This window comes from Carcharhinus amblyrhynchos, chromosome 3 (genome assembly GCF_965287045.1).
Source record: "Carcharhinus amblyrhynchos chromosome 3, sCarAmb.v2.hapA, whole genome shotgun sequence".
NCBI lineage: Eukaryota > Metazoa > Chordata > Chondrichthyes > Carcharhiniformes > Carcharhinidae > Carcharhinus > Carcharhinus amblyrhynchos.
This window is the reverse complement of record NC_137326.1, coordinates 94079411-94092987: the sequence shown is the minus strand read 5'-3', so window position 1 is coordinate 94092987 and position 13577 is coordinate 94079411. Positions and strand designations below refer to the sequence as shown.

Below are 13577 nucleotides of genomic sequence, written 5' to 3'. Positions count from 1 at the left end.
ATTCCAAGGTTCTGATGAGCTGTTTTATGTGTAAACTAAATTCATCAAGCAAAAAACAGATCAAATACGATAGGCCAAGGGGGGGAATGAAGAGGAATATAAGATTGGCAAAAAGAAATCTGACATTAGAATGCCATTCAACTTGAAAGGGAACCTAAATATGCTCCACCGACATAATAGTAAGAGATGGGGTGGTTGTTGTTCCTATTTGGGACAAAGAAGGTGATATATGGCTAGAGGTACTAGGCAAGGCTAGAGCATATAATAACTACTTTGCATGAGCCACCTTTTCAGTGGATACCCTTTGTCACCCAGCAACCAACCATTCAGCCAAGCTGGAGCCAGGAACAGGATGTATGCATCATCAAAGCTGCCAGGTATACCTTAAAAAGTCTGACAACACCAGGTTTTAGTCCAACCTATTTATTTGATAATATATATTATAATAGTATATTATCAAATAAATAGGTTGGACTAAAACCTGGTGTTGTCAGACTTTTTACTGTGTTTACGCCAGTCCAACGCCGGCATACCCACATCAGGTATACCTTACACAGGTTTGCTGAATCTGGTCCTGTGGATGCATACTATCTAGATGTTCATGGACTGATAAGCCTTCCTATTCACAAAGGCACCTGGCTGATTGTGTTGGATGGCTATCTGAGTGCAGTCTGTGGCACACTGGGTGCGGGTAAATCCAGCAATAGCTGCTAAGCCTTTGGCTTGCTCAGTCTGGTGGCCTGGTCCACCCAGTAATGTGTGGACCTGTCAGAACAGAGCATACAATATCAGCTTGATGCAATCATGGACAGTTGATTGGGACACTCCACTCAGATCCCCCACTGACCTTGGGAAAGATCCAGATGCATAAAAATTGAGGGGGAGTATGACCTTCAGACCCACTGGCATCGGGCACCCACTCACACAGTTCGAAGTAACCTCTAGTCCAATCATATGTTTGGCTAACCTAATTGAATTGATTGATAGAAGTTGATGAAGGAAATATAGTGGATAACGTCCACGTAAATTTGAGACATGGTAATATATAAAAGGCTGATTACCTAGACTGTGGATCATGAAATAGGACTCTCAGCATTCCGCTTGGATAAAAAAAAGGACAGAAAATAGTGAGTTTTGATGAACGGCTGTTTTTGAGACTGGAGGATGGTAGTTAGTGATGTTCCCCAAGGGTTAGTGCTCGGACCACTGCTTGTTTTGATATGTATAAATGACTTGGACATTGAAACACAGAGTGAAATTTTAAAATTTGCTGATGATATTGAATTATGAGTTCTGGCAAACAGCGAGGATGATATGAATCAAGTGTAACAGGGCATGGGCTAGCAAAATGGACAGAAAAGTGACAGACACAATTTAATACAGGGAACTGTGAAGTGATACATTTCAGCAGAAAGATTGGGGGAGGTGGTATAAACATTGGGCAGGATTCTTCGATCTCATTCGTGCCCATCCCATCTGCAAGTGAGAATGGAGAATTTGCGTCCTGCCAAAACTCCATTCACTTTCAATGGCATCGGTGGATTCCAGCAGTGAACAAGGATGGAGGCTTTTGATGATAATGGCAGAGTTTAAAGATTAGGGTGGGGAAAAGGGATCTTGGAGTTTGTGTGCATGGATCTTTAAAAGGTGCAGGACACACCGAGAAAGTAACTGGCAAAGTATATCGGACCTTGGGCTTCATAAATGGTACAACATTGAGCACAAAAGCAGGGAAATTATGCTGAACCTTTACAAAGTTCCGGTGAGGTTACAATGAGAGTATTATCTCTGGTTCTGGTCACCACAGTTTATTTATTAGCGTCACAAGTAGGCTTACATTACCACTACTATGAAGTTACTGGGACAATCTCCTCGTCAGTTCAGGTACACTGAAGGGGAATTTACCTTGGCCAATACACCTAACAAGCATGTCCTTTAGTCTATGGCAGGAAACCAGAGCACCTGGAGGAAACCCATGCAGACACAGGGAGAACATGCAGATTTCATACAAATAGTAACCCAAGCCAGCAATCAAATCCAGGTCCCTGGCGCTGTGAAACAGCATGCTAGCCAGTGTGCCACCCAGTCTTTGAGAGAATGCAGAGGAGACCTACGAGAATGGATGCAAGGATGGGGTTTTGAGCTACAACATTAGGTTGGAGAAGTTAGAGTCGTTCTTCTTAGAGCAAAGGTGATTGAGGTGAGATATAACAAAGATATTGAGAGGTTTGGATAGAGGTAGGCAAGGAAAAATTGAACCCATTAACTGATGGCAGAAGAACTAGGGGACACAGATGTAAGGTTTCGGGTAAGAGATGCAGTGAGATGTGAGGAAGAACTTTTTTTTAAACAGTGAGTCATAATGACCTGGAACTCGCTGGCAATGAGGGTGGTGGGAGCAGAGACAATCAACAATTCCAAAAGGAAACTCAGTTGTCCCTTGATAGAGCAGGGAAATTACTGCATGGAGAGCTGGCATAGACTGATTGGGCTGAATGGTGACATCCTATGCCGTAAATGTCTCCTACTAAATGGATTTTAGTAGCTATCCAACAAGAGGGAACAATGTTAAGTTCAGAGCATGAAATAACATGCATTATTCTTGCCTACAAGCTGAAAATTACAGTAACAGAAGTCAGAGTCTAGGCTGCCACTATCTCTTTTTGCTATGGAATTCTGCACTGGTTGATGGGATGGGGGAAATAAATTCATAACAATGTGCCAAATCTTTCCATTTGTGTTTAATAACTTCCAAGAAAATTGTTTTGTATTCATCCATCTTGAGAAGGTCAATTTTTATGCAGAGTCTCCATGCTTTTCTCTTTCCAGCCATATTAACCGCTGCAGTCAGCTGTGTTAGAATAAATTGTAATGATAGGGATTCACTAGCCAAGATTATAGGGACTTAATTGGATGTCAACACTTGATTGAATAGCTGACCTAGCCCACGTGTTTCATAAAGTATAAGCAGTGCCTTTGTCACTGACATGTATTGGAATTGTAAATGTCCAGTATTAATAGCTGCCACAATAATAATGATATACAGTCGATCAGCCTCTGCTATTTTCAAAATCTCTATCTTGATGCCGCCACCAAATTGATCTTCCCCTCTCTTCACCTTTCAGCATTCCACAGGGACCATTCCCTGCACATTACCTGGTCCATTTTTCAATTACTTTCAGCGCCCTCTGTGCTTCCCACAGCACCATCCCATGCACGCAGAGATGCAACACCGGCCCTTTCTCTCCACCCCTTCCACCGTCCAAAGGCTCAAACACTCCTATGTGAAGCACCAATTTAGTTGTACTTCTTTCAATTTATTTATATTATGTTTGGTGTTCAGAATGTGGTCCATTCTATACTTGGGAGGACATTTCCATTTAGTCAACAAGTGTGTCCCTGAGCTTCTCATCAACTGTTCAACTATCATTCTTAATGATCGACTTCACTCGTACCCTGACATTTCAGTCCTTCGCCTCCTATCCTGTTCCAACTGAAAAACAGCCCTTCACCTTTTGCACTTTACAACCCAATGGACTCAACACTGAATTCAACAATTTCAGGTCATCATCTCTGTCCCCATGTTTTGAACAGCAGTTATTATTAATTAATCTGCTATCAGGTGTGGCATGACGGCACAGTGGTTAGCACTGCTGCCTCACAGTGCCAGGGGCCTGGGTTCAGTTCCTGGCTTGGATCACTGTTTGTGTGGAGTTTGTATATTCTCCCCATGTCTGCATCGGTTTCCTCTCACAGTTCAAAAGATGCACTGGTTAGGTGCATTGGCCATGCTAAATTCTCCCTCAGTGTACCTGAGCAGGCACCGGAGTACAGCGACTAGGAGATTTTCACAATAACTTCATTGCAGTGTTGATGTAAGCATACTTGTGACACTCATAAATAAATAAATAAATATTCCATTTGACAACTGCTCTGGACAACATTCCTTTTGTAATTTGGGCTCTCCTGTTTTCCAGCTTATCAGTGACCTTCCCTTTGTTTGTCTCTTCCCCTGTTAAAAAATCTAGTTCGGATGAAAGGCGTGGAATATGGTAAATTTTCCAGTCCTGCCCTGCCATGGGAATCATTGTGGGTGGAAGAGGCAATTGAAAGTTCTTCAATGAGCATTTCCAGTCCTGGGGTAGGTAGGACTAGAAAATCGTGCCCAGTGACTCTGTTTTTCTCTCTCCGTGGATGCTGTCCGACCTGCAGAGTATTTCCAGTATTTTCTGTTTTATGTCACGTTTTTTTATTCCTGGGACTCTTGAAGAACAGCTTTTGGGAGTACTGCACTTCAAGATGTCCCATGCAACCTCAGAGTCCTTTCTAACATGCAATGGTTGGCTTTCTTACGTCTGGGTGCCAAATTGACCACAAGCAACACTTCTTTTCACAAAGTAGTTTGCAGTCTCTGAGAATAATTCTCACAATGTTGGCCATTCATGCAGGACTGTTCCTTAGTTATGATTCTGCCTCATTTGTCTGTCACAGTTCAGAAAATTGTTCAAAGCTCCCTCAGTAGACCTGCTGGTAAGATAGTGAGGAACTGAGTTACAGACCAGGCAGCTCCCAGGTCTAATGCCAAGTAGCAGGTGAGTTAGTACATTACAAACAGAAAAATGGCAAACTGCTGCAATTCCCTTGAGTAGCCCCACTTTGTGAAGGCCAAATTGCATCATCCTAATTGTTATCCAATGACACACTCTCCAATATTGATGCACAGTGGCAACAGTGTGTACCATCTACAAGATGTCTTGCAAGAACTCACCAAACCTCAAACAAAAGAACAAAGAACAGTACAGTACTGGAACAGGTCCTTTGGCCCTCCAAGCCTGTGCTGACCGTGATGCCTCCCTAAACTAAAGCTGTATGCATTTATGGAGTCTGTATCCATCCATTCCCATCCTATTCATGTATTCATCTAGATGCCCCTTACATGCCACTATCATTCCGGCTCCCAACATCACCCCGGGCAACGCATTCCAGACAGCAACTTTCAAACCCATGAATGCTACCATTAGAAGGATAGGGCAGCAGATACATAGTTACACCACCAACTCAAAGTTCCCCTCCAAGCCATTCAATATCCTGACTTGGAAATATAACAGCTTCACTGTCTCTGGGCCAAATTCTGAGAGCTCCCTTGCCAAAAGCACAGCGAGTGTACCTATACCACATAGGTCAAATGGAATATTTATTTATTTATGAGTATGCTTACATCAACAATGCAATGAAGTTACTTGAAAATCTCCTAGTCGCCGCACTCCGGTGCCTGCTCAGGTACACTAAGGGAGAATTTAGCAGCAGTTCAAGAAGGCAGCACACTAACACATCTCAAGGGCAATTAGGGATGGGCAATAAATGCTGGTGCAGCCAGTGTCACCCACAACCCATTAATGAATTTTTAAAAACATGTGTACATCAGATGAAAGAAAGCCAGGAACCAGCTTTTTTCTGATGCCTACTTAGATGCAGATACTCATGGTTTGGGCTCATTTATTAAGAGTGGCTAATTTGGATAGTGCTTGTGCTCCCTTATCTTGTCCAAGTTACACTCCTTCAAGTCCTTCCAGATTGTTACTGGGTCAAGCACAATGAACAACACGATGGTGATAATGGGTACCATGTGGACACCATGATATGGGTACCTCTTGTAACGATGTGGAGATGCTGGCATTGGACTGGGATAAGCATAGTAAGAGGTCTCACAACACCAGATTAAAGTCCAACAGGTGTGCTTTAGACACACACAACATTGCGTCCCGACTATCATGCCAACAGCTGCGCTCCCTGCCAACTATTTCAACCATTATCTTGTAAATTGAGTTTATGTCTCCATATGCCCTGCTTGTGAACACAAGTCCTCACTCACCTGATGAAGGAGCAGTGCTCCAAAAGCTTGTGCTGCCTGTTGGATTTTAACCTGGTGTTGTAAGACTTCTTACTGTGCTTACCTCTTGTATAACAGGCAGGACAGGGACTCTAACTTAGCTTGTAGCTAGGGGAGGGACATATACTGAACTGTGCTTCAAGGTCATCCATATTAAAAGGTTATAGTACAGTAATACGATTTTCCTCTCTGTTCCTCATTAACTGCAAATAATTTGGGCATTAAATTATATGTATACAACTAGCTCAATATTGCTAGCAGTCACAACAGTTGAATTCTACATCTGGATCTTTAATACAACAATCATATCACCCATCACATATAAGTTCTTAGTTTACAGGACTAATGTGATTCAAACCAAAAATGAATAGGTCTGTAGCAACAGAAGTCAATCAGCAGGAAGTATCAGGAAGAACGATAACAATTTATGTTTATGTATTGCACCTTTAACGTAACAAAACATCCCAAGACAGTTCACAAAGCAAGATAAAACCAAGTGTTACACCAAGCCACAAAGAAAAAATTAAGCCATCTGATGGAAAGCTTGGTGAAAGAGGTAGCTATTAAGCAGTGTCTCAAATGACAAAAGTGTGGGTAAGAGGCTGAGAGATGTGAGAAGAGAATTCCAGATCTTGGGAGCCTAAGACAACTGAAGGCATGGCCCCCAGTGGTGGAGAAATTATTACTGGGAATTTACAAGAGGCCAGAATTAAGAAGCACAGACAGCCTGGAAGATTGTGGTGTTGGAGGAGGGTACAGAGATAAGGATTTGAAAACAAGGAAGAGAATTTTTAAATCAAGATGTTGCTTGCCTGGGAGCCAACACAGGTCAATGAATACAGCAGTGATGGTGAAACATGACATACTGTGAGTTAAAACATGGGCAATGTAGTTTTCAATGACTACAAGTTTTCAGAGGGTAAAATATGGGAGACCAGCCAGGGGTGTGTTAGAATAGTCATGTCTAGAGGTAATAAAGACAAGAATGAGGAATTCAACAATAGATGAGCCAAAACAGGGGTGATATTGAGTGATGCTACGGAGATGGGAGAAAGGTAGTTTGAGTGATAGTATGAACATGTGGTCAGAAGCTCATCCCTGAATCAAATGTGACACCAAACTTGTGAACAGACTTGGATAATCTTAGACTGTTGCCAGGGAGAGAGTTGGAGTCAGTAGTTAGGAAACAGAGTTTGGAGTGGCACCAACATCAATGGCTTCAGTCTAAAGAATATTTAATTTGAGAACATTTATGCTCATCTAGCAGTCTGACTACTTGTCAACAGTGGAGGAGTCGAGCCAGTACAGGTGGTGTAGAGCTGGGTGTCATAAGCATACATGTGAAAACTAAAGCCATGCCTTCTGATAGTAAAGGCAGCATGTAGATGGGAAATAAGAGGAAGGTCAGGGATTGATTCTCGGGTGATTGTGCAGTAGCAGAAAGTGACGCCATTGGAAGTGATTACAAGAACACAAGAAATAGGAGCAGAGTAGAACCTATGGCCTTATATAAAGCCAAATGACTATGGATGCTGGAATCTGAAACAAAAACAGAAAATGCTGGAAAATCTCAGCAGACCTGACAACATCTGTAGGGAGAGAATAGAATTAATGTTTCAAGTCTGGATGACCCTTCACCAGAGCTGAGGAAAATAGGAAGCCGGGGGGGGAGGTGGTGATATTTGTTGAACCTATGGTCTGTCATGCCTGCTCTACCAATGGATACCATCATGGCTGATTTTGGGCTCCAACTGTAATCTCTAGCTATGATTAAAGAGATAAAAATGGAAGCAGGTCAGAGCAGTCTCACTCAGTTGGCCCACAGAGATTTTGGAGCTGGGGATGGTTTGGTTGACTATGTCAAAGGCTGAAGAGAGATTGAGAAGAATGAAGAGGGAGATTTTCCCTTTGCCACAGACAAGGAGGGAAATTTTAACCTTTGCCACAGTCAGATAGGATGTCAGTTATGATAAGCACAATTATTTGGCAAGTCCAGGTTGTGGGATCTGATTGTTTACGTCTCCTGCCAAGGCAAGTTTTTAATTGTGGTTCGCATTCCTCAAATAACCCGACAGTTAATTAGAACGTGTCACTTGAAACTCCTGTGTTTCATGGCCCTGATTTAGTGGTTGCTAAGTTTGTAAGAGGTAACTGACTAGGATTTCTGTCGAGAAAAATAATGTTGTGTTGAAGATTCTTCAGGAATTAACAAACTTGAATTCAAAGAAATGAAACACCTACTTCATCATGGCACAAAATGAAACATCTCACTGAAATGCACTTAAGAACACATAGTAAAATAGAAGCTGAACTGAATCCTGAGTCTAATCCTCAGATTCCATTTGTTATGATGCAGCTTTGTTTAGAAGCATTACTGTGCATTGAAAGTTAGTGATAAAAGACATCATTTTCAGATGTTTAGTGATGCATCTCTTACAAAAGGAAGATCTTTATGTTATTACCAAAAATGCTTGTTTGCTTTGCTGTAATTGCCAAACAAGTTTGACCTGCTACTTTATTGCTTCATAATTTGAGTGCTAATTTTGGAAGATGAGATAAATTCTGCAGCAGTCTTTAGTAATCTAAATTTTGTCATAATTATTAATACTGTTATTAAGGATACACAAGGGGGAAGCTGTTTATGTATAACCTTGGAATGTCTTTGAACAGCTTGTTATTATGTGATACTTCAGAACTAATTTGCTTAGTTAAGAGTCAGACCAGGCTTTCCATCCTTCTGAAAGTCCTGATGTGTTATGTGAACTTGACACATGAATATTGCAGGAACTGATTGATGCAACGGCAACCCACTTCAAAACTATCATTTATGAATTTGACCTTTAATATTAAGAATGATGAAAGACGGATGTTGACCAAAATACCAGGAAATTCCCTGCTCTTCATGGTATAATGACTCAAGACGATTACAAATACCTAAGAGGACATATTTCACCATCTAACAGGAAACAGTTCCAACAATGCAGCTCTTCCACTCTCCTGGAAAATATTTGACACTCAATCACCATCACTAACAATAGACTGGTCATGAACACAGTGCTGTTTGTAGAATTGCTGTGTGCAAATTGGCTGTTGTGTTTCCTTGGGGCAGTGACTACATTTTAGAAGTATTTTGTTTGGGACAGTGAGGTAGTGAAAAGTGCTGTGCAAATGCAAGTTATTTCTTTTAATGCTAAGTATCTAGAGTGGGGCTTCAACCCATGACCTTCTAATGAAAGAGATGAGAGTGCTACTACTGACTCAAGCTGACCATCAAGATAATAATGCATTCACCTCAGAATTCTGATGTGGCATAATTTGGGGACATATCAGAACAGGTTTTCCCCTTCTAACACATCCATGTAAAGAATCACTTGGATGAAGCAGATGATGAAATGATGAATGTACATCTGTAATGGACTTGATCCAACGTACTGCCCATCTAAATTCAGGAAGTCAATCATTTTAAATTCAGTTTCATTCTTCATTGCTAGTATTAATTTTCAAAAAATTCATGGTTCTAAAGGAATTTGTCTCCCAAGCAGGGAAAAGAATCCTTCATGAGGTGCAGTATTCTTTGCTCTGATTTACACAAATATTACAATAATTGTGTCAAGGTTTCAGAAATGCTTTAGTCACACTTGTCTAATCCAGTCTTCAGTACATTACAAATAATGTTGTCTTTATTCTCAATAGTGACTGTCCATCAAAAGTATATCATTGATTGTAACATGCTTTGGAACACCCTGATGTTGTGAGAGCCACTCTGTAAAGAAATGCACTCTTTTTCCTTTGCTTGCTTTTTCCAGAGGTCCAGTAATGTTCAGTCAATGGTGAATGGAATAGTGTTCTCATCTTGCATCTGATCCCGTGAGGTGCCCTTCGAGTCTAGCCTGAAGTCAGGAAGCTTGGAAGAAAGGGTTGCCCGATGGCTCCAACAGCATTAGGACCTAGATTAGCATTTTTCTGGCCCAGGGAATGGCTGGCCTTTTGAAAGGCTAGGGTTGGGGGAGTATCAGGATCCTGAGGCAGTTCAGAGGCCAGGATCATTGGACAGCACAAGCCAGGGGCAGTTTGAAGATGTTATGAAAGAAAATGGGCAGGGGTGCTTGGTTGGGGAGGTGGGGAGGAATGTGTCCACTAGTATGGGTTGGATGAAGAAGCTGTACTGGATCCAGCTGGTAAGTGAAAAGACACTAGCTGCCTGGATCCAGCAATCCTCATATCACATTTTGCCAGTGGCTTTCCTGAAAAGCTTAACCAGCCAGTATTAGATTTTAAACTGTGCTTAAAAATGAAGCATCCTAGCTCATTTTAATACTTAAATTGGCAGCCCACGGTTTCTGTAGAGCTTGGTTTCCCACCTCTGTGCAACCTCAGTTAAAACCAGAAATGGAGGGTTGGGATTGGATTTCTGATTTTTAACATCCAGGATGCCGGATTTTTTTTTAGGGGGGGTGGTGGGGGTTAAAATTTACCCTCACTCCAGCAGAGTTTAAACCAAAAAGTATAAACTAGTCTTGAACTATGTACAGAATGTGAAATAATGATTGGGAGCAAGACATAGGATTAGAAAAATGAGAAAAAAATTAAATTATCTTTTAATTATTTTTTGATCTCCAACACTAATTAGCATATGAAGGAAAGAAACTCCACACTTATAAAGTTATGTTTTCAGAACCAAAGAGGTTATTTACAGCAATTATCATTACATCATTAAAATTTCACTGACTGCTGAATGTGCCAGCTCCAATATTTTACTGTCTGCATAGTGAGTAATTAGGAGATAGAGACCCTAATTTAACACCATTTTATGGACTTTAATGCTGAGTCTATTGACACAGCTTTGTTGGGGTGCAAGTTCTGGATTCCCATGTTTAACTTGGAAAGTTTCTCTTGGACAGTGAACACTATTTGCATTGCCATTATTATTTACACAAAGAACAGGCAAATACATTAGTTACACACAAACCACCAAAAGCCCGATGCTTCTACAAATCACGTTATTTCATCAGCAAACAAATGGAAAGGATTATCAACAGTTCTACCAAGCAACATATACTCACAAATAAACTCCCTTCTGCCATGACCTCATTCAAGCCTTGGTTCAGACATGGACAAAAGAGCTGAAATTCCAGAGATGAAGCAGCTACCTTTGGCATCAAGGCAGCATTTGATCACACGTGCCATCAAGGTGTCAAAGCTGGAATTGAACTAGAAAGATGGGTATGATTATTGGAGGCCAATCATCTCAGCCCCAGGACTGCAGTGGTTCCTGAAGTAATGTCTTAGTCCCAACCATTTCTCCTCCTTTGTCAGTGAACTTCCCTTCGTCATAAGATCGGGCATGGGAATGCTCACTCTTATGTAGGATATACTTCCAGTTGCAATTCCTCAGATAATGAACCACATGCAGCAAGAATGGGACGACATTAATGCTGGGGTTAAAATGTAGCAAGTGGTATTTGCAACATACAAGCACTAGGCAATGATCATCTCCAACAATATAAAATTCAACCATCTCCTCTCCGACATTCAATGGCATTTCCATTAATGAATCTCTCATTATCAACATCATGGCATCATCATTAACCAGAAATTTAACTTGACCAGCCATAAAAATACTGTGACTACAAGAGCAGGTCAAAGGGCAATATTGTGTGATGAATGTCTCACCTCCTGACAACCCAAATCCTTTCAATCATCTCCAAGACAGAAGTCAAGAATATGATGGAATAATCTCTACTTTTTGAATGAGTGTATGTCCAACAACACTCAGTAAAATTCAGTACCACCCAGGACAAAACACTTGCTTGGCTGGCACCCCTTCCACGCCTAAAACTTTATCAAACCCCCCCACCCTTGGCGCACCATGGCTGTACTATATATAATTTAGAAAAACGCACTCCAACAATTCACCAAAGCTTCATTGGCAGTATCTCCCCAATGTGTGATCTCTACATCTAGAAGGACAAGGGCAGCAGATGCATGGTAACACCACTTTCCAAGGTACCTACGTTCCTCACTTGGAAATGCACTAAAACTTCTTTCAGTGTCACTGGATGAAATTCTTAAAGCTCCTTCCCTAACAGCACTGTGGGTGTATCTTCACCACAATGAAGTGGTTCAAAAGACAGCTCACTACCAACCTCTGAAGGGCAATTAGGAATGGGCAATAAATGTTGGTTTTGTCAAAGTTACTCACACCCATTGAATGAACAAAATAAACAGTATTTTCTGCATTTGTACAGTCTTGTATAGCAGTGCATTCATATTGGCAAAGACCAAAATATGAAATCAGAATCCAATAGAAATTAAAAAAAATCTCTGGATAAACCAGCCTGATGGCTCATTGCAGGTAGCATTTTTCCAATGAAGTCTGAAAAGGGAAACCTGATCTACTTTAATCACAATAGCTTCAGCCTATTACAGGAACTCACTGAATCTAATTGTTCTGCATTGAATATTTAGCATTTAGATCCAGAGTCAAGTTTCCCAATAACATACCTCAGCTCCAAATTCATAAGTGCAGCAGTGTAGATTTTTTCCATTTAGCGCACTAACCACCTTTTTATGGCCTCTCGAAGACTATTATTTTGTGGGCGTATTTTTAATGCTAGTACCAATAAACATTGCGAACTAGCTGAGACTAAAACCATTTAAATCATTAAAATCACTAAAATCATTATTTCAAATCATTATAGCTGGTAAAATGAAGTGGTTTTCACTTCTTTCAGCACAGGCTGTATTCTAACGATCACTGTATTAAAATATCGCTTAATGGGTTGTCATACCCTTGCAGGTTCTGCTGAGATTGTGTTCCCCTACTGTGACATAAATGACACTGCTTCGAATACCAGTTCTGCTCAATTTTCTCTTCACATCACTTGTGTGCTCCCTGGACCAGTCCAATCCCAAACTTAGCTATGCTGATTAAGGTAAATATGCTGTAAACTGACCACTGGCATTTGAAACACAACACTGGCCATTCTAACACGAACAATGCTAATGCTGAAAATGGAGTCCAAAGGAGGAAATTATCACAGTACAACAGCACCCACCACAAGGCACTCTATATCTTCCAGTCAAGCATCATGCTACTTCAACCTTGCAACCATGCTCAGCATGCTGGAGTGTCAGGATGATTAACTTTATACCATTCAGCATTGCTGTATTATATCAAAAACAATAAATATCTGGGGAATGGTTGAAGGCTGTAATCCATTCTCAGGGTTCAGATGACATCCACAAACCAATCAAGCTGTATTTGTGTAATCTATGATGTATTTGAAATGTTCCATTTGGATGACTGCCAAGTCACTGCCTCCCTCCCGTATTTCAATGCGTACCTTAGTTTAGAAAATGCAAGTACGCTGTGAACTACACATTCATTTGGTTTGTGGCTATGGATGCATGATTACAATTGGAGACAAGTTAAATTAAGCATGAAATTTTAATTTTCATACGGCTTAAAGGGCCAGTGCAAAGTTAGGAGTCCAAGGAACAATTCCCATTACTCATTTCAGCTCATCTCCAACTCAAGTGCTTTTGTTTTTGGTTTATCAACAGTTGACAGTAATGCAAATCTGGACAAGAGAATCAGTCAAATTAAAGCCAGAGATGATAAAGTCTGGTGTTTAGTAGAAGGATGTGATACTTAAACACTGAATTGAAGTTATTCACATTGCTG

General features: G+C 40.9%; 1 protein-coding gene across 2 annotated transcripts in view; it reads right to left on the bottom strand.

Annotated features, from left to right (window-relative positions):
- The window catches only part of LOC145340938 (ephrin type-A receptor 4-like), a 123837-nt gene that overhangs the window by 84476 nt on the left and 25784 nt on the right, over positions 1-13577 (bottom strand). Inside the window, exon 4 of one of the 2 annotated variants that reach the window (XM_080185542.1) lies at positions 10967-11101. The exons of the other annotated variant lie outside the window; for it this stretch is intronic. Coding sequence (XP_080041668.1) covers positions 11085-11101 — 17 coding nt within the window. The 3' untranslated portion in view covers positions 10967-11084. Of the gene's footprint in view, positions 1-10966; positions 11102-13577 lie in introns of those variants that run through there. 2 annotated transcript variants of the gene reach the window in all.